The sequence below is a fragment of the Conger conger genome, chromosome 8, assembly GCF_963514075.1.
Source record: "Conger conger chromosome 8, fConCon1.1, whole genome shotgun sequence".
NCBI classification, from domain to species: domain Eukaryota; kingdom Metazoa; phylum Chordata; class Actinopteri; order Anguilliformes; family Congridae; genus Conger; species Conger conger.
This window is the reverse complement of record NC_083767.1, coordinates 47,391,655-47,412,634: the sequence shown is the minus strand read 5'-3', so window position 1 is coordinate 47,412,634 and position 20,980 is coordinate 47,391,655. Positions and strand designations below refer to the sequence as shown.

General features: G+C 40.9%; 4 protein-coding genes across 5 annotated transcripts; 1 reads left to right on the top strand and 3 right to left on the bottom strand.

The window, feature by feature from the left end:
• Window positions 1-1,075: 1,075 nt before the first annotated feature.
• On the top strand, window positions 1,076-5,047 carry tmem229a (transmembrane protein 229A). The gene has a single exon (XM_061252376.1). The coding sequence runs from the start codon at window positions 1,215-1,217 to the stop codon at window positions 2,274-2,276; it is 1,062 nt and encodes a 353-aa protein (XP_061108360.1). The 5' UTR covers window positions 1,076-1,214; the 3' UTR covers window positions 2,277-5,047.
• Window positions 5,048-6,563: 1,516 nt separating this feature from the next.
• On the bottom strand, window positions 6,564-8,607 carry LOC133134481 (hyaluronidase-5-like). The gene is made up of 3 exons (XM_061250680.1): window positions 7,678-8,607; window positions 7,120-7,209; window positions 6,564-6,887 (listed from the first exon to the last, which is right to left on the bottom strand). The coding sequence occupies exons 1-3, from the start codon at window positions 8,605-8,607 to the stop codon at window positions 6,564-6,566; spliced, it is 1,344 nt and encodes a 447-aa protein (XP_061106664.1).
• Window positions 8,608-10,614: 2,007 nt separating this feature from the next.
• Window positions 10,615-14,866, bottom strand: LOC133135221 (hyaluronidase-5-like). Of its 2 annotated transcripts, none has more exons than XM_061252067.1 (4): window positions 14,739-14,866; window positions 13,098-14,073; window positions 12,693-12,782; window positions 10,615-12,370 (listed from the first exon to the last, which is right to left on the bottom strand). In XM_061252067.1, the coding sequence occupies exons 2-4, from the start codon at window positions 14,031-14,033 to the stop codon at window positions 11,963-11,965; spliced, it is 1,434 nt and encodes a 477-aa protein (XP_061108051.1). In that variant the 5' UTR covers window positions 14,034-14,073; window positions 14,739-14,866; the 3' UTR covers window positions 10,615-11,962. The 2 variants fall into 2 exon arrangements, with proteins under 2 accessions (XP_061108051.1, XP_061108052.1); XM_061252068.1 differs by lacking the exon at window positions 14,739-14,866 and adding an exon at window positions 14,322-14,442.
• A 562-nt stretch (window positions 14,867-15,428) lies between these two features.
• Window positions 15,429-18,792, bottom strand: spam1 (sperm adhesion molecule 1). Its single transcript, XM_061250679.1, has 3 exons — window positions 17,851-18,792; window positions 16,509-16,598; window positions 15,429-16,042 (listed from the first exon to the last, which is right to left on the bottom strand). Exons 1-3 carry the CDS (start codon window positions 18,790-18,792, stop codon window positions 15,707-15,709), a joined length of 1,368 nt encoding a protein of 455 aa, XP_061106663.1. The 3' UTR covers window positions 15,429-15,706.
• Window positions 18,793-20,980: the final 2,188 nt, after the last annotated feature.

Sequence of the window (20,980 nt, the reverse complement as noted above, 5' to 3'; positions counted from 1 at the left end):
CTCTTTTGGGTACTTTTTGGCAAACTATGATCTGGCTGTTAAATAGTGGTGTGCATCCTGCAGTGTAGTTATGTTTGTGAAGTCTTCTGTCATATCTGTGCTTTCTGATCTGTCAGACAAGTGGTAGGGTTTTTTTCTTCATTGTCGCTCATCAACTGTAGAGGTCGTCCTTGGCCTACCAGTCCCTTTGTGATTATTGAGCTCACCAGTGCTCTCTTTCTTCTGAATTATGTTCCAAACGATTGATTTTGGTTAGCCTATTGTTTGGCCTATGTCTTATTTCTCAGCCCCCTTGACTGTCATTGGCACAACTCTGGTCCTCATGTTGACAAATGCGAATAACTGACTCCAGAGGCAATTAAAAGCGCAGAATCAAGTCTAGATACTGGAAGCTTTCATATGCCTGCAGTAGGAAGTGATTGAATTCATTTGACAAATCAGAAGCAGCTGAGAAGTGAACTGTCAAATGACTTTAGGTCCCCTAAAATGGGAGGACTATGTATAAAAAGAGATGTATAACTGCTGCTCACTGGATGTGTTTTGTTTTTCACACCATTCTCTGCAAACTCTAGAGACTGCTGAGCATGAAAATCCCAGGAGATCAGCAGTTTCTGAGATACTCAAACCACCCTGTCTGGCACCAACAATCATTCCAAGTCACTTAAATCACATTTCTTTCCCATTGTGATATTTGGTCTGAAAAACAACTGAATCTCTTGATCACATATGCATGCTTTTATGCATTTAGTTGCTGCATAAATTAAACCAAAATATGTACATTAACAAGCTGGTGCACAGATCTACCTAATACAGTGTGCCGAGCCTGCAGTAGCCTACATGTACAGGGATATGTTGGTAAATGCTTTAATATATTTTCAATTACACATTTTTTGCCTGTTACAAAAGCCCATGTCACCAATATAGTTAAGTTCAATTACAGTTTCAAGCTACTAGTTATCGTATTCAGAGTTAAAGAAGGCCAGTATCGAGGACGTCCTGTTAACCACGCGTCACGCAACCCCCGCCCCCCCTTCCAAAAAGAAAAAAAAAAACACATCACAACCACCACCAACTTCAATTCAATGGTCACGGATCCGACGCGATATCAAGCAGGCTACCTGGGTTTAAATATCCGAATCTGATACTCGCAGTCTTTATTTAGCAGCAAATTACAACATGCAGCAGAATTAACCTGATTCGGAATTAGTTTGACCATGTCCTGTACGCGCAGAGACGCCGAGTCTATGCGCTCAGTAGACGGCGCAAGTCCGACATCGCCGAAGAAGCGTCGGCAACGGGATCTGTCCAGCAGCAGAGAAAACGCGAGCGAATCAAAGCCAAGCCTGCCACCATGGATGCGTCTCTATTTCTACGGCATGCACGGAGTCACGTTGGATATCATTCTGTCATCGATGCACACTTTCCTGCAAAGCAATGATCTGAAATTGCTGGGGTTCTCCTCCCCCTACAGCTGCATTGTCCATTCGATGACTCACTTCGCGCTGGAGAAAATATATTCACAAAAAAATATCTTCCAAGGACGCCCTGTCCTTTTCCATTGCATAATCTACCCTTCTGTGTACATCGGTCTGCAGATATTGATCGGGAATACAGTTGTCTTATCCAGTCAAATCAAAAGCGCGTCAGTAGCGCATATTGCTATTCACTACATCATATCCCTCTACTATTCGCAAGTATTTCTCAAAAGATTCTTGCACCTTCAGTACCACTGCCCCGGGCAACGTACCCTGGCGGAACTGATTCAAGGGCTGAGGTCTGCACACGGACTGCCTGGTTTGGTGCGTTTCGTCTTCTTTGGAATGCATGGTTTTTTGGACGAGGTCGTTTTCACTTCGATATTCAATCTGTTTGAAAAATCTGACAGAACTCTGAGCGGTCATACGTCTCTCTGGTCCTTCCTTATGTATGGAAGCTGCAGCTATGTTGTGGAAAAGCTGTACCTGCATTTGCATTTCAAACGAGGATGGAGTACATGGAAAAGGCTGCCGGTCTACATCTGTTTCATCTATACCTGGGAGTTTTCTTGGGGACTGGCGCTGCGGCACTACGGCGCCTGTTCGTGGGACTACTCCCACTATCCTTTGAATTTCATGGGTCTCATCACCCTTCTCTATCTACCTGGTTGGGTCTGTCTCAGTTTGTACCAGGATATATTGTCCAATGTCTTGCTATGTGTCGCGTGTGCACAAGACAGTAAGCCACAGGGATGCGGAATAAATGAACGTCGTAGCTTTAAACATATACCACACCATTAGAGTGCAGAGCGCAGAAAATTGCACCGGTGTATTTAAAACCCAAACACCATCGCCGCACACCGGCTTAACAATAGTCTATTTCTTCAGAGAAATTTTTGTAGCTGTTAAAACAGCTTTACTGTGACGAAAGGGCCAATCCCTTTCAAGCCTGACAGAACCAATGATGTTATGGTTCTCAGGTCGTAAAGACAACTGCCGTTTTTAAGTATACCTATTGTAATATAACAATATTGTCACTATCCAGACTTTTGTAAACCAGAAATATAAAAGACCGTAAATGCTAACACAATTCTGCTGTCTATATACGGTCAATAGCTAAAGACATGACCACATTGACGGGAAATCTAATCCCGTGATTCCCCCGGCTTTAGTGGCCCTGTTTTAAGATCTTGCATGTCTGGCTATAATTTAGTGGCTCTAAGGCACGTCCTACATTTTTTACTTCACTGCAAACAAAGTCAAATCACTGTATGTGTAGTTATTAAGATGAACTCAAAAGCTATAGCGTAAATATGACGAAACATTATGAGTGAATTAATTAATTAATTAATTAGTGAATGGAAATGTGATCTCTTTAATGAAAATGCAGTGTGTCCCTATAGACTTACTACTCGGAACTGAGAGTTTGTAAAAAAAAAAAGTATACATTTTGTTACAATGCCCATTTTATGGAGTGCCTTCGACAACAACCTGACTGTGGAGTAAAGTGACGCAGTGCCATGCCAAATCATAGTTTTGTAGAGAGTGGCATGATTGATAACGAGAATATTTGTGCTTCTGAAAATAGAAGGAGGATCTGGCTGTCATGTCAATGTCACGGATTTCAAGCTAAGTAAACATTAGCTGTAAGATTGATGTGGCCTCTCTGGTAAAACTATGTCACCAGGTGAATAAGTATCTGCATATGCAGCCCCACAGATGAAGTATACAGTACGTATGAGGAATTTTTAGAAGCTGTGATCACACCACCAAGGGGTGTCAACTTTAACGATGAAGGCCAGATTTGGAAAGGGTCGTTTTTGTAATGCATTTAATTTATTATATGACATATCATGGGAAAGCATTCAGTAATTACTGCCTGAGAAATTTAATCGGCCATTGCATTGCATTGATTAATGTTTTACAGTTGTAATACAGGACCAAAAGAGAAACGGTTTTGGAAAACCTTGCACTGTGACTAAAGTAGCGATTTGAGACTGGTGGCTATAACCACCCAGAGTTAACAAGCAGGAGTAGCAGAAGAACAAGCATTTTTACCATTTCTACTATTCTAATCCTTTGTTGCAGATATTTCTCACTGTGTTTATAACGGTTGGACATGTTTTAGATTTTTCTATTGCCTATACTGGTAGCTGTGTGTCTCTAATTCAACAAAGTAGTCTTGGAGATGCAAAAGAGGCAGCAAAAGAGACTTGGAATCACAAGAATTTTCTCCATTGTATTTGTTTTGTAAATATTTTTGTGAAGTAAGAAGGCATGGCAGAAACACTGAATTGTACAAATAATTGCATTCAATATTCACAGAATAAAACTTAATTTAAAATGCTTTGTATATAAAAATAAAAGCAGATTTTTTTGTAACTTTTTGGTTGATCTAATAGCAGCTGCATGTGTTAACCATATGGATTGTACACCTAAAACTTTCATATGCTGTTGAGTGTGAATTTCCAATTCTATGCAGTCAGAGTGATGGACGATGCTTGGTTTACTGTCCCTCCCTCCAGATATATATATATATATCTTGACCTTTGACCATTGATTCCCCTTTTTTATAACTACTATAAAATGAGACATACAATACTTGTCACCCAAACAAATCAAACATGTAGAATTTAAAAGACAGCAAAAAAAAACCCAGGCACAACCCCCCTTATAAAATAACCCCAAACAAAGAAAAGATAAAAGCCACCCAGGGTGAGGGAGAGAAAGAAACAAAGAGAAAGATGAGCAGGGTGTAATGAGGATGGTGTTTCATCAGCTGCTCAGCCTAAGGTGTGTAATTCCAGAGCGTGTGTGAGCAAGGATGTTCTAGAGTGTGTCCTGGCAAGGGGTCGTGTGAAGAAGGTGACTGGCACAGGGCCAGGGGAGTAAGGATTTCATCAAGATGGATTCAGGACATCACCTCTGCATCTTGAAATACATTTGATGAAGTATCTATATGTAATGTACTTTGAACTTTTCAGGCAAGGCAGCTAAGAATGCTATTCCTGGTCATTTAAAACATACTGCAGCGGACAAGCGGACAACTTTGGAGTGGATTTTATAAGAGCACTAAAGCTAATGTTCATTCGTTCTGCCACTTCATGGTTTGTTTGTATATATTGTATTTAATTTAATTATATGTGTGTGTGTGTGTGTGTGTGTGTGTGTGTGTGTGTGTGTGTGTGTGTGCATGCGTGTCTGCATGTGTGTGTTTGTGTGTGTGTGTGTGTGTGTGTTTGTGTGTGTGCTATGCATTCTTAGGCATACCAAAGGATGGAAATAAGGATATATTAGTTTTAAATTGAATTAATTTTTTTGTAACCAAGGGCATTCTGAAATTTGTTGTCTTTTGAGAGTATTGTCTCCAAACCAATGAAACACTTTTAGGTTTTGTTTATTTAAAAATACATATTTATTTATGTGTTTATTTTTTTGCACTATTACTGCAGTGTCAGTTTGATTATATTCCATAAGAACATGCATCATTTTACAAAGATAATAGTATAAAAACGCCCCTTCAAAAGTCCATCTTGTTATGGGTGAATAAACTGATAAGGATATATATCTAACTGCTGTATGAGTTATCTGTTCTAAGGCTACCACTTACAGAACAAAACATGGAATGCTGTTATCTGTTTAGTGCTTCCTGTACAGTGTGTCCTGGTGGAATGTTGCCATGGAGACAGTGTAATATGATGATCCCCAGCAGGGACACACTTCACTCAACTTGCAGAAGTTGTTGTGTGTCTTTATTGGTTGCATATACACTCACTTTATTAGGTATTAATTAGACTTTTTTATTTATTTACTTATTGGTCTTCTGCTGCTGTAGCCTATCCACTTAGAGGTTTAGCTCATTGTGTGTTCAGAGATGCTCGTCTGCATACCACTGTTGTAATGTGTGCTTATTTGCGTTACTGTCACCTTCCTGTCAGCTTTGACCGGTCCGGGCCTTCTCCTCTGACCTCTCTCATTAACGATGCCTTTTTGCCCACAGAACTGCTGCTCACTGGATGCTTTTTGTTTTTCAAACCATTCTCTGCAAACTCTAGAGACTGCTGTGCATGAAAATCCCAGGAGATCAGCAGTTTCTGAGATACTAAAACCACCCTGTCTGGCATGAACAATCATTCCACGGTCAAAGTCACTTAGGTCACATTTCTTCCCCATGAAGTCTTCCAGAGTCATTAAAAGATAACATATCAAATCTCGCCTCTAATAACTTGAGTTCGGGTGACTCCCTAAAAAGCAAATAAAACTAGAACTTTAACCTTGTTATCACACAGTAAAAACCCACACCAAGCTAAGAGCGTTTTATATTTCTGGTACAAACTGAGTCAATGTGTTGTGTGTGTTTTCTTGAAGCAAGATTTAAGAAATTCTCAGAAGATACAGTGGGCTAACATGGGTGACAACCTTACAAAATTAGATGTTCGTATTTTTCATCAGAATGTATTAAACTCCTCCATTCAGCTAAAAGCAATAATATCACTTTGTTATGTTAAATTGGATTGAAGTTGCAAATTCTGCATTGTTTGATTCTGTTTGCCTTCCTTGGAAATATGTGAAAAAGAGTCATAATCTTCAATTTTGGTCTACCATTCTGTATGGCAATGGAAATTCAATTTATACTGTTCGGTATATGGGGTATAACAATGCTGTTGTCAATTTTCCAAAATGTAAGAACTCCTCATAGTCTGTTAATCAAATAGCCCCTGAGCCTCTTCCGGTTGTGTGGCGACTATCGCAGACTCAGCAATGTCATAACTCCAGGTATTACCCAGTCCTGCACATTCAGGACTTTTCAGCCTGCCTAGCTGACAACAACATTTTTTTCCAAGGTGGACCTGATTCAAGGTAACCAGCAGGTAGTAGTTCAGCCCAAGGACATCAGTTTGTTTGAGCATGCCCCCTATATGTCATTCTTTTTGAAACATACTTGTGAGTTTGACTTTCAAAGTGTCTAATCTTATGCCTCTATCAGTGAATACAAATGTACTATTAGGTCACTGTTCATTGACTGTGTTACTGGGAAATTAAAAGAGACCTTGCAATCTACACTTGCTGAAAAGAACAGCATTTATCTTAGACAAAGTTGGACACTTTGTTGAAAGTGATAGGTGAGTAACAAGGATCATCAGTGTAGCACAAGCAGTTGAACCTCTTCTCAAACCAGTCGACATCTGGCTGAGACAGATGGCCCTTCACAGTATAACCCTTTCTTGACCACTTGATCCGGTACCTGGACGGGTCGAGGTGCAGGTAATCTTCACTGTCCCAGTTCTTCCTTGCACATCGGCCAGTACTACTACAAAGGGCTTTGCTACACAGCCTCGCTGCCGTCGTGACGTTCAAGATGTAAGGGTTCAACGTTTTCTCCAAATAGCGCCGAGCAGCAAAGCAGTTGTCCTTCAGATTATGAGATAAAGTATGAGATCAGTAATTCAAGGATGTGCAAAGCCCAAACAACAAAACAGAAGACCACTTGAAATAGATGCAATCGACTTGCTTGTATCTAGTTAACTAACGTTATGTAAATTAACTAAGCTTCCTAGCTTTGATAAAGACACCGCATTTTGTTTAAACAAATTGGAATACTGGTGTAGTGTAGTAGTTATTAAAATGAGTCATTTGAAAATACCTCGCTCTCCGTGACCTTCATATCTCCCCAGGACACGACGCCAGCAGCTCCTAAAGCAGCAGCCTCCCCAATAGTACTGACCAGGTCCGGCTGAAACATCACCACACATGCACAGTGAAGAAACAGATAATATCACTGATCAGCCTCATGTATTAGTCTATAGCCACAGCTGGTTTTGGAAAGAAATGTACTGGCGAGCGCTTAGTGTTTTCTATAATCGTTTATACATCATAACAATTATTTTAAAAATAAATTACTGATCGGGCAGCAAACACGTTTTTTGCGTCGTTTGTGGTTTTAAATATTTAAAATGTACATTTCTGCAAGTTAAATTGGTTTACTAGTGAAACAGCTGGAATTACTATGCATAGTTATTTAAAGTATTCATTCAGGAAGCCCATAATGGCAAAGAACTCCCCGCCCCCTCTCTGAAGACTCTGGGAGTATGTGCTCATCCAGATTCGTACTTTAGTGGTCTGCCTCTTTGTTTGGTTTGAATATCCAATGTTTCTCCATGTAAATCAATTCATACAATCAGAATTGTCGATGTCCTCTTACCTTAGTCAAGTAGTCTTCATCGCCATCTTTGTACACAATGCGAATGTAGGCATAGGTGGGTATTGCGTAGTTCTTATCTGGCAGTATAGAGACTCTCATTGACTCCTGGATACGATGGCGGACAAACAGAGCTGCCTGACGTGTGCCTTTTAGTATAAGCTCCAGGTATATGGATGGGTACAGAGCTGTGGACTCCTTCCAAAGCCAGAGCAACTCATCATTTCTGTCCTTTTCAATCTCAGGGCATTTACCTGTATAGCCAATCATGTCATGGTGGTAGTCATAGTTATAGCAGTCTGGATATAGGTAGTAACCCCACAACCGTTTTGGCCGCAGTTTTTTCCCAAGATTTATGGATTTCACGAAATATTTTTTGGCTGCTGCTTCAAACACCCTTTCGGCAATATCTTCTGCCTCATCGTGGGACACAGAGAGATCCTTCTGCATGATCATATCGATTGAGATCTCCCTGTAGATGTCCTTGCTGCCCCAGTTTCGTGCCCACTGTGGTCTCCATTCTTCAAAGTCCAGGATAGCGAGCCCGGGTTGGTCAACCGGGATATAGAATTCTATGTCATCTTCAGCCAGTTCACCATGTTCTTTAAAATCTATGAGCTGAGGGAGTCCCTCGCTGTGTGCTTCTCCAGTGTCTTCATCCAGATAGGGGAATATGCCAAATCTGTCTGTGTAGAAAATGGTGATGCTTTGGTTGGTTGCGTCCTTCAAGGTGCTGCTTACCAGCTGAGCGTATCTCAGGTCCAGACTGATTCCATATCTGCTCTCACAGAGCTCACTTGGAGCGTTCCACATGAAAGCAAAGGGAAAATTGGGCTTCAGGGGTGGTGCGCTCTTAGGTTGCGATCCACAGAGGTTGAGTAGAACCAGGAAAATTAAGCATTCCCTTAAACTCAGTCTATTAATGCATAACATTTTCATATGCAGTTTGTAGTGAGCCTTGACCTTGACAAGAGCAAAATAAAAATTCTGTCATAAAATGAAACAGAATTAAATAAATACATATGACATTATGCCAAACAAAAGCTAGCCAGAAAACCTGCTGTATAGTTATAATAAATAGTCATTCAGAATGATCAATATAAATGAGAAAAATGTCCACAAGTATATAATAGCTCTTTGACAAGCTAAATTAGATTAAGACTGCAACTTCTGCAGTCTGTTTGTTTATGTTTGTCTTCAAAGTATTTATATACAAATGCGCATGGATCTTTTAAAAAATGCATAGTGAGTTCTGCTTGAACATTCTATGCCTGTAAAACTCCAGTGAATACAAATCTTTAAATCAATACATGAAGCTTATTGGATATTTCAGTACCAGTATTTAAGTGACTTTTTTTAAAAACAGTGCACACAGTTATCTATGCCCGACTATGCATTATTGCCAAAGCCGGTACTTCCATTTCTTTGGTAGGCATATAGCAGTGACATTTCTGATTCAATTTATTTTAATTTTAATTTAATTTTAATTAATATGATTCAGTCCACTTATGTGGGAGAATAAATATTTATTTTGAAAAGTACAGCCAACACCTTAGAGAAGGTTACATTTACCTTATCTGCTTGCTGGTCGTGGTTTGTGGTTGTGAAGGAGGAGTACGCCCTAAAATAGCCCCTCAACCTGAGATGCCTGTACAAGTTTCATTGTACATTTACATCATTGCAAATGTTTCAGACTTACTGCAATTTGGTTCAGATGGCTATTCAAAAGAGTTATGATTCTAGGTGGAACAGAACACCATTGACTTTGCAAAGTCTCAGATGCAAAAGTGATAACTTCATCAACGCATAACATGGGAGCGCACATGTACATTGCATTACATTACATTACATTACATAACTGGCATTTGGCAGATGTTCTTATCCAGAGCAATGTACAGTTGATTAGACTAAGCAGGAGACAATCCTCCCCTGAAGCAATGCATGGTTAGGGGCCTTGCTGAAGGGTCCAATGGCTGTGAATCTTATTGTGGCTACACCAGGATTCGAACCACCGACCTTGCGGGTCGCAGTCATGCACCTTAACCACTAATTGTTATATTTGACCCATATATTGTAAGTATTGTGTACAATGTTATAGAACTATGTTACCAACAACTCACACACATGTTCTTTGTTGACCAGGCATGTCCAAAGTATGTCTTATCTGGGTGTAGGTGTTTGTTTTAGCCCAGCACCTGATTCCACTTATCAAGGTCTTGATTTAACATCATGATTAGTTAATTACATGAAACAGGTGCTACAGTGCTGGGTAAAAATAGTTGTACCTACATCAGTCCTTTTGGGATAAGACACCCCTGGTTTAGACTAGCTTCCAAACCCACAAGCTGAAAAGTCGTATGGTTAGAAATAATGGATTTAATTGCCAGTTGGACCAAGGACATTTTCAAGAGCTCACTAATGCTGTTTTCAGGAGGTAATCTACCGTAATACTTTAAATGACATTACGTCATAAATGACATGACACTACAAAACACCCTCACCCCATCCCCCATTCAGGTGTAGCAACTCCAAGTAAGCATTTTCTCATCCCCCTTCTGTAAACTGTACTTTATCCAAGGCATGCAAACAAATGAAAAGATTCAAATTCCTAAAGTCATTTTTACTGCATGATGACATAACGAATATTTACAGTCAATGTGATACAGTACAGACTACCATCTACTGCATTTTCAAGGTCTGTCCCATTGACATAGCTCTTGTTATTGTATTTAATATTTCACAGGGTTCAAGGCCAGATATTGACTAACCAGATGGTCCACCTCCTATTCTTAACATTTAAATCTCCTTCTCTATTCTATAGACATAGAAACATTCATATTTGATGCTTTGACTGAGAAATTCATTAAAAGGATATTATGTAATGCAGCTTTAATAGATGTTCAGAAGCACCAAAACTGTTACTACCCAGGACACCATGAATCAACAAAACAATTATTTAATGAACAGCTTTGGCATGTCATATTTTACAATACAAATATATTTCATATACATATGCAAACATGTCTGAATATACAAATTATCATGAACCGTATAAATTGTTGACTGAGTGCATAATATTTTTTAAAAGGGGAAACAATTCAATAGTACCTATATAAAGACATGTTTTGGCAGCAAATGCACATACTACATAACATTGATATATGAAATTAATGTATATTCTGAAGTTAAGTATGTTTCAAGAGACACTGAGGCAGGGCATTCCCATAAACAACCTGAAGACAGAAATATGAGTAAAGGTACTTGCACATGGGGCATAGGCCAAAGCTTTACTTTACCAGAGACAGAATAGCATCAACATCTCTATGACTAATTATGTCTATTATTATTCCTATTGTTAATTACTAATTAACACATATGACAACACTCTATACCTACATTCCCATCTCTGTCACTAAGACTGATACATGAGAATGAAGTTGTTATTTTGACTTATTTTCATAGTGCACTTAGTACATAACAGTGAAAGTTGCAGCTTTTTTAAAATGACAGATAAGAAAATGGTGTATATGGTAAGCGTCTACATTGCGTAGCTTTCAAGCAAGGCCACCAATCCCAAAATAAAAGGAACCTATGTTCATTTATAGTAAAAGAAATGCAAAATTATGGAAACACCTTCTTGTTTGTTCTACGTGCCATATACACTCAGTGAGCACTTTATTAGGTATTTATTAGACATATTTTTTTGACTTTTTAAGACTTCTGCTGCAGTAGCCTATCCACTAAGAGGTTTGACGCATTGTGTGTTCAGAGATGCTCTTCTGCATACCACGGTTGTAATGTGTGGTTATTTGCACTACTATCACTGGCATGATTTTATGCATTCCATTGCTGTAGGTGTACAGGTGTTCCTAAAAGGTGTTCAGTGAGTGTAGCTGACATTTGTACTGTATAATGTAGAATAACTGTGCCTATAATTAGATCAAATATGTGCTAATAATTTTACTGGAAAGGTTAGAAAAGAGTTATTGTGGATATCCAAGAGAAAAATAGGTTGTCTCGTGTTTTTGGATATTACAGCGTATTGAAAATTGACCATGCACAAAACAATAGCATTATATTAAAATCAGAACATGCGGACAATGGTGGTATTGTTTTTAGAATACTTGTTTCTAATACTTGTTAGTTAGTTTGACTTGTCAAGCGTCATAAACCTTTCATAACAGTGAAGAAAATAAAATTAGGTCACTTTTGCACTGGGGAAATCTTTAAAAAAATTTACTGTTACTGTTAACAGTTAGCTGTTAAAGAGGCATGGGATCTCTGCTTGCTATGACAAGACAAACAGACACGCTAAAGTCAGCAGAAAGTGCAATCTCTCCAGGTAGAGGTGAACACCATTATCACGGACAAAGTTGTAATTGGGTATGGTGTTCAAAGTGATAGGTGAGTAACAAATATCATCAATGTAGCATAGGCAGTTGAACCTCTGGTCAAACCAGTCAATGTCTTCCTGAGAAAGATCGCCCTTCACAGACAGTTCACCAGTTCTTGATGACTTGATCCGGTACCTGGACGGGTCGAGGTGCAGGTAATCTTCACTGTCCCAGTTCTTCCTTACACATCGCCCTTTATCACGACACAGAGCTTTGCTACATAGACTCGCTGCCGTCGTAATGTTTAGGATGTAAGGGTTCAGAGTTTTCTCCAAATAGCGTCGAGCCGCAAAGCAGGTGTCCTAAAAAGTGGGTAAAGTATAAAAACAGTAGTTCAGTTACTCTCAAAACCCAACACATGATCTATTGTTTTATTATTGCTATTCTTATTCTTATTCTTATTCTTATTCTTATTCTTATTCTTATTCTTCTTCTTATTATTATTATTATTATAAAAAAGAAGAGCTATTTGAAATAGATGCAAAAGGCCTGTTTGAATCTAAAAGCATATGTTAAGTAATTTAGCTTATGGGGGAAATGTAGGCAAGCTAGCTCGCTAGCTTTAATAAAGTTGTTGAAGAAAATGGGAACACTGGAGAATATGTAGTGACAGTTTTTAAATACCTCGCTCTCTGTGACATCCATACCTCCCCAGGACACGACGCCAGCAGCCCCTAAAGCAGCAGCCTCCCCAATAGTACTGACCAGGTCCGGCTGAAACATCACCACACATGCACAGTGAGAGACAACATGCCATGAAAACAGTTGGCTTCTGATAGACATGCACTGATCAAGCAGAAAACACTGCTTGTTGTTTGCTCTAAAGCCCATCTGAAAGGAAAGCACAAAGTGATGTCTTTCTCTCTCTGAAGGGGAGTCACATACTATATTATAAAGTATGTGACAAACACCAATAACAGAATCATCAGATTTGGACGTTAGTGGTCTGCCTCTTTGTTTGGTTTGAATATCCAATGTCTTTCTTATGTAAATCAGTTTATACAAACAATAATGTAGATGTCCACTTACCATAGATAAGTAGTCATGTTCATTGTCTTTGTACACAATGCGAATGTAGGCATAGATGGGTATTGAGTAGCTAGCATTTGGCAGCATAGAGACTCTCATTGACTCCTGGATACGATGGCGGACAAACAGAGCTGCCTGACGGGTGCCTTTCAGTATAAGCTCCAGGTATATGGATGGGTACAGAGCTGTGGACGCTTCCCAAAGCCAGAGCAACTCATCATTTCTGTCCTTTTCAATCTCAGGGCATTTACCTGTATAGTCAATCATGTCCTGGTTGTAATCATAATTATAGCAGTCTGGATATAGGTAGTAACCCCACAACCGTTTTGGCCGCAGTTTTTTTCCAAGATTTATGGATTTCATGAAATATTTTTTGGCTGCTGCTTCAAACTCTATTATGGCCTTATCTTCTGCTTTTTCGTAGGATATAGATAGATTATTCTGCATAATTTTGTCAATTGATTTGTCCCTGTAGATGTCCTTGCTGCCCCAGTTTCGTGCCCACTGTGGTCTCCACTCCTCAAAATCCAGGATAGCAAGCCCGGGTTGTCCAACAGGGATATAGTATTCTATGTCATCTTCAGCTAGTTCACGATGTTCTTTGAAATCTACGTGCTGAGGGAGTCCCTCGCTGTATGCTTTTCCAGTGTCTTCATCCAGATAGGGGAATATGCCAAATCTGTCTGTGTAGAAAATGGTGATGCTTTGGTTGGCTGCGTCCTTCAAGGTGCTGCTTACCAGCTGAGCGTATCTCAGGTCCAGACTGATTCCAAATCTGCTCTCACAGAGCTCACTTGGAGCGTTCCACATGAAAGCAAAGGGAAAATTGGGCTTCAGAGGTGGTGCGCTCTTAGGCAGCGATCCACAGAGGTTGAGTAGAACCAGGAAAATTAAGCATTCCCTTAAACTCAGTCTATTAATGCATAACATTTTCATATGCAGTTTGTAGTGAGCCTTGACCTTGAAGAATTAAGACCTGTTTTTGAATGAATGAAACAAAAAATAAAATGCATAATTTAATACATTATGCCAAATACATAATTAAGCCATGTCAAATAAAAGCTAAGCATAAAACCTGCTGGATAGTTATGACTGTAAATATTTAGCTAGAACTCTCCTTATAGATTTGAAAAATGCGCACAAGTAAATGGTTAAACCAATGAAACTCCTCCATTCAGCTTATCAGGGACAATAATACCCCTTTATAAGGTTAAATTGGCTTACAGTTGCAACTGCTGTATTCTGGCTGTTTGTCTTCCTTGTAAGTATTTGCATACCAATATGCAGGGACCATTTAATTCCTTCAAAAGTTCTTCCATTCCATTCTTTAAAATTCCAGCAAAATACACTTCAAATCCTTCAATTCATAACCTTATTAATGCATATTATAGTATCAGCTCTCATTTTCAGCATTTCTATGGAAGAGTAAAAGATTTTTACCTGATGAAATATTATTCTGCCCATTTTTCAGATTTTTCAAACAAAGTCAAATTTATAAGGTGTGTAAAGATAGAGAAAGAAAATGAAAGATACAATTCAGGAAGAGGAACACTAAACAGGAAAGACTGACGATAGAGTGAACCCAAACAAAGCTGTAGAAAAAAGATAACAGCACCTGCTATGGGTTTGCCATGAACTAACCTGATTTGGATATATCTCTCTGCAAGAAAAGCTTTTTTCTCTGATGGTTTGATTGATCTTTCTGTGTGCAATTGTCAAGACATTTGAGCGGACCTCGTCCCTGATCACCTGTAAGTGCTTAAATAACTAGCCCTAAAATAACTTTTCATGTGCGTGTAGTTTGAGTTTCAACATCAGCACGTGTGGAAACTTGTCAGGGTTCAGGCTTCTTGTTGCTGAGAGAACCTGATGCATCCTGCTGCCCACAATGGCCTCAGGCTTTCTTTGTTACTGCAGAATTCACTGATGTACTGAACTGTTCAGGCCGAGGTTTCCACAGCCCAATATAAATGCCAGAAGTATTTGCCAGGGCAGGATCTGGCGGGGTAGTGTTCCTCAGTAATTACGCTGACAGTAGACCAGAAAAGATTGCCTCCATGGGTGTCATTTTCTTTAATTTATGAGATTTGAGCAAAAGTGGAAATTTACCCGACAAGCCTTTGCATTTGTCTGTGTGTGCTCTTCAGTTCCTACATGCCTATTGCAGACATGCTGTTTTGTAATTCCATGCTCCACTATTTACCACACTGCAAGTCTCTAACATCTGATTATTCACTGAATAGAAGAGTGCTATAATAGCCTGGCTGTAGGCTTATACTAACTGTAGGGCAAGATCTTTTATGTCCGTAAGAAAATGAGAAGGAAATTGAGCCACTGCAAATTTACTTTATTAATTTATTCACATTTGATTTGTGAAGTTTCACACAACTGTATTCATAGCTCTGACGTAGATTTGTATTGTCATTTCCAGACACAGAATATGTACACGGATAAAGGAATCGTTAAATAATTCAAATGTGTTAAATACATTCTACACAGAAAAGTAACACGTCAGTAAGATTAAATACCCAGTCCTGTTATTTTAACAGTTTTGAGTGTACCCACTATAAATTAAAGTCAATTTGTTGTGAATTGAAAGATGTGGTGTGCTACACGTGAATGACCAGCGGGATCCTGGAAAGCCGAGTGGACAGTTTGGGAGCGCATTCCTGAGCAGCGTAGCACTGGCAGGTGAACCGTCTGGCGAAGAGACCCAGGTCAGCGATGGTGAGCCTCCCGATGGCCACGTATCTCCCGTTGTATCTGACGATCCTGAAGGTTCGGGGGTTCAGATGCAGGTAGTCGTCGGAGTCGTAGTTCTTCCGGACGCAGCGACCGTTTCCCTGGCAGAGCGACCGGCTGCACAGTTTGGTTGCCGCCGTCACGTTGGCAATGTAAGGGTTGAGGGTGGACGTCAGGTAATTGGACAGAGCTTCACATGAAGTCTAGAGAGGGAGAGAGAGGGCTCACGATGAGATCACAACAAAGGTATGAAACGTATACCATAATACACACATGCCTATAGATCTATTTGTTACATCCACAGTACAGATTTATTTCTTCTTCTTTTTTTCAATAATCTTTGCTAATTATGGCAACATCTACTTGTAACTGCCAATTTTCTGTTGACCGTTGTGAAGAACTGAACCAGAAGTTGCACCACATTGCCAATTTTCTGTAATTTCCTGTGTTATGTTGCATTCAGTACATACTGTACCATCTGGTTGTCACAATGGTGCAGAACTGTTTTTTAAAACCTTAAGGATATTGAAAGCTTTCAGGTGATTTCATGGAGTAAGAATCATGTAAGATGGCAGAGGCTGGCAGTGGAAGGGTGTATGTACTCTATGAATGCCGTGGCATGTGCACTGTGTTATCGAGTTGCATCACATGCGTGTAAGCTTTCTTTACCTTGCCATCGTAGTCTGCACTGGCCCCCCATAGCACTGAGCCAGCGGCCCCCACAGCTGCAGACTCCCCAATGGTGTTGAGCAGGTCCCCCTGGAAACAGCAGAGTGTGGAGCGAATGTAAGGAAAAACTACAGTGCAGCGTACAGAAACCAGACACCACCTGCATTGGCTTAGTCATTCATTGACAATGGCACTGTAATTTCAGATCTTAAATGATGCCACCTAGCCACCCTTCTGCCCAAACATTCAAATCCTCCCATGCCCATTGTTCTTCATTTGAACAAAGAACATGTGAACTTTTGTTAAAAAGAAAAACCTTTATTCTCGGCACATAAAGCCATGACTACCTGCAAGTCACTATACCTGAATGGCAAAATTATTAAATTCCATTTGTTATATACAGGCATTATTCTGTTTTATTGTATTTGTGAAAAAACACAGCAAAATCTTTGCAGTTCTTGATTTATTTTTAAAGAGCAGGCATGTCTGTTCAACAGCAACAACTACCCCCATAGTTCCATATTACACTTTAAACCACTCCCTTTATTTGGCTTAAGTTTCCCAACAGGATATGACAATATCAACATCCCTGATAAGGCAATGTTTCATTTTGGTGCCACTTCAAATGTTCATACAGATGTCTTTGGTCTCATGTTTGGTATCACTTTTCCAGAAATTCATAAGCTTATAAAATGAAGTTACGCAACATACACTCAGTGACCACTTTATTAGGTAGACCTTTACACCAGCTTGTTAATACAAATATTTAATCAGCCAATTATGTGGCAGCAACTAAATGCATAAAAGCATGCAGACATGGAGAGATTCAGCTGTTTTTCAGACCAAATTTCAGAATGGGAATTTCAGAACTGTGATCTAAGTGACTTTGATCATGGAATGTTTGTTGGTGCCAGACAGAGTGCTTTGAGTATCTCAAAAACTGCTGATCATCTGGGATTTTCCCACACAACAGTTATGGTTTGCAGACAAAAAACGTCCAGTGAGCAGCAGTACTGCGGGCAAAAATGTGTTGTTAATGCGAGAAGTCAGTGGAGAAGGGCCAGACTGGTCAAAGTGGACAGAAAGGCGACAGTAACGCAAATAGCCACACATTGCAATAGTGGTACGCAGAGGAGCATCTCTGAATACAAACCTCTTAAGTGGATAGTCTACAGCAGCAGTAGACCAATAAGTCTAAAAAATAAATCTAATAAATACCTAATAAAGAGCTCACTGAGTGTATGTTTTACTCACATTTATTTCCACAGTACATAAGGTCATGACTGTTCTTAGTCATACTTGTATTCAAACATACTTATGGGAGTAAGGATCCTGAGCTCACCTTGTTCAGAAAGCTCCTGTTCTGGTCAGTGAAGACAGGTCGGGTATAGACATAGACAGGGGCAGTGAAGGGCCTCTTGGGTAAAGCAGCCACCCTCATGGCCTCCTGAACGCGGTTTCGGACATACAGAGCTGCCCAGCGGGTCCCTCCCAGTGCAGACAGCAGGTAGACAGAGGGGTAGAGGGCCGTGCTGGACTCCCACAGCCAAAGAAGCTCATTGTTTTTTCTCTGCACCTCCACAGGGCACCTCCCTGTGTAGCCAGGCTCTGCCCACCCATGGTTGTAGCAGTTTGGGAACAGGTAGAAGCCCCACAGATACCTGGGTCTCTGCCTAACCCCCAGCCCCAGGGTCTCCGCCATGTAGCTCCTAGCAGCATTCTGGAACTGCCGCTTTGCCATGGTGACGGTCTGGCCCGACGACATGGAGGGGTGTCTCTTGCGGGCATGGGCGACAGACAAGGAGCGGTAGATCTGCTTGGAGCCCCAGTTCCTGTCCCACAGAGGGCGCCAGTCTTCCCAGTCGATGACGGCCATGCCGGGGGAGGACTCGGAGGTGATGTAATAAGAGATGTCGGTCTGGGCCTTGGCCAGGCTGGCTGAGAGGTTGCCTCTCTGCGGGATGCCCCCATAGAGCTGCCTCTTGGTGCCCACGTCCACGTGCGGGTAAAGCCCCAGCCGGTCTGAGTAGAACAGCATCAGGGGCTGGCCGGGCACCTTGGCGGGCGTGGTGACTGCCCGGAACGGCGAGGTGTCCAGGGGAACGTCGTGCTTTCGGCAGGCGATTGTGGGAATGTTCCACACCACAATGAAGGGCAGGCCCTCAGACAGAGGGGCAGCGGTCGGGGGATGGGGCAGGGCGTGGCTCAGGGCCCCCAGCAGGTAGAGGGTGAGGGCGGATGATAGCAGAGGACTACCTCTACTCGTCTGGATGTCCTGCCCCATCGTTATGCCTATGAGAAAGAGTGGTCAGGTGTACATGCACATATACACATACAAGCAGACACACACCTCACAACACACACTGACACACTTTCATTCTTCTCCTCTGAACTCTCGCAGTAACCTCAGCCAACTGATAGGTATCATCATATTAGCCGCTGTAGCAAGGGTAAGAATGGCACTGCAGTCCAACACAGCACTCTGCCACACAGGGCCACCTGCACACCTGCCCAGGTGAAAGAGTTCAAGGGTTCAAGGGTTCTGAATTTCTGTATGTTTACACTAGGACTCGGAACTGTACTGTCCTCTCAGGTCCACTTTTGCACTTGTTCTTGTGTTTGATTTGCACTTTGTTGTACGTCGCTCTGGATAAGAGCGTCTGCTAAATGCCACGTAATGTAAAAAAAAAAAGAGACATTTTTCATTGTTCGGCCATAGAATACAGTCAAGGAACAAAGCTTTGAAAGGTGAGAAGTTTAGTTGACAACAATTTTAGCAGCACAAAAATAGTCATAGGTCTATAGCTATTCTACTGTAAATTGATGCATGATGATGAACCTTAAACTTAAGGATTTCAAATTACTTACTTCAACAAAGTGTCTGTGTTTACAAAAGTCATGTCTCTAACCCAGCCTTTGAATGTCAGACTTGTGCAGTCTGCTGTTGTACAATTACTGTTGAATTACAGATCCTGTAAAGGGTGGAATAATCCTTGAATAAATCTCCATTAAGCTGGCATTTTCCAAGGACCAGCACAAGCACCAGCTGCCTCGCCAAAGTCATTGGGTTATTTTTGGAGATGTGGCCACCGAGGTGCCCATCCTTCACCTTCACCTGGGCTGCCACAGCCGACCTGAAACTAGAGAGCTCACTTTCGCATTGATAAAGAAACAGGTACAGTACCTGAGCATCCCTTCGAGTCAGTGCCCAGCAGAAGTTACAGGACGCCGAGGTGAAGGCTTTCTGGAAGTGAGTGTAGCACGTTCTGAGGGAAGGGTTTCTTTCAGCTCTGGCAACCGAGGACGAATCCCATGAAAACAAGCTTGGGTTCCCCTCCACGACAGGCCCTGGAAAGCTTGTGTACAACACTTCCCCCCGGAGTGCGTTTGTCGATGGAGAATGCCTTGTTATAAGCGAGAGGGTCCGAGTTTGTCTTGGACGTGGGCAGGAGTGCCACATTGGTGCTATGTTGTGAAGCATGTGTACTGGTTTAACCTCAGCAAACGGAGCTGTCCTTAGGCCAGCACTAGACCAGGCCATGGGAGGGACATTACTAGCGGGCATGCCCTGGGATTTCACCCACAATTGTTATAAGTGTGCCATTCATCACACTGCCCCACAAAAGAGATTCAAATCTGAAATAAATATGTATTTCAGCAAGCTGGGGAAAAAGTCCTTGTTTTGTCTCTTTTTCACAGACTGATGGTTCACAAATATTTACGACTTAAAGTTATTATTCCATTAAGCTAGCTGACGCCGTGATCCAGACTGACTCACAGTTTGCACAAAAGTGCAACAAGCGCTTGTTGTGCAGTAAGGACACTGTTGGAGAAAGACAGTGTGAGAGAGCATTTTACTTTTAAAGGTTTCAGCTGCTGAAAACAGGATAACCGTGACTTGGCACTGAATATTATGGAAAATGGAAATAGACCCACAAAGACACACAGTGCTTACATTCAAAAACCGTCAGGTAACAACTGCTATGTTGGATTAAAATGTACAATTTGCATATTTTCATAATTTTCCAGTTAAGATCTAAAACCTTGTGAGACCACTGTTAGACAGCTATGCATTGTATTTGTGCATTTCATTATCGTCATATGTGCACTGATTAGACAAGATAATAACCTGCTGAAAGAGAAAATATGATATGATGTCAAAAGCTTTTCATTACTGGTCCAAGATATTCGAGTGTGATCCATTTACAAGTTATGTCTGAACTCCACTCCTACTTGCAAAGTGGGAAAATTAAAATGTCAAGAGTAGTGTATTTAAAAAAAGCATTTTATTCACATTTCACATTGTTTGCAAAACATAGTCTGACAAATATTCTCACAAGTGTTTTACCATGCTGTGGTAAAAAGGAAAATGCCTTCTGATCCATGCAGATGAAGTGGAGCTTTAATTTGGTTTTCCTGCTCTGCAGGATTTCACACTGAGTTGTGTCGCCCTCACAACCAGCAGAAAACAC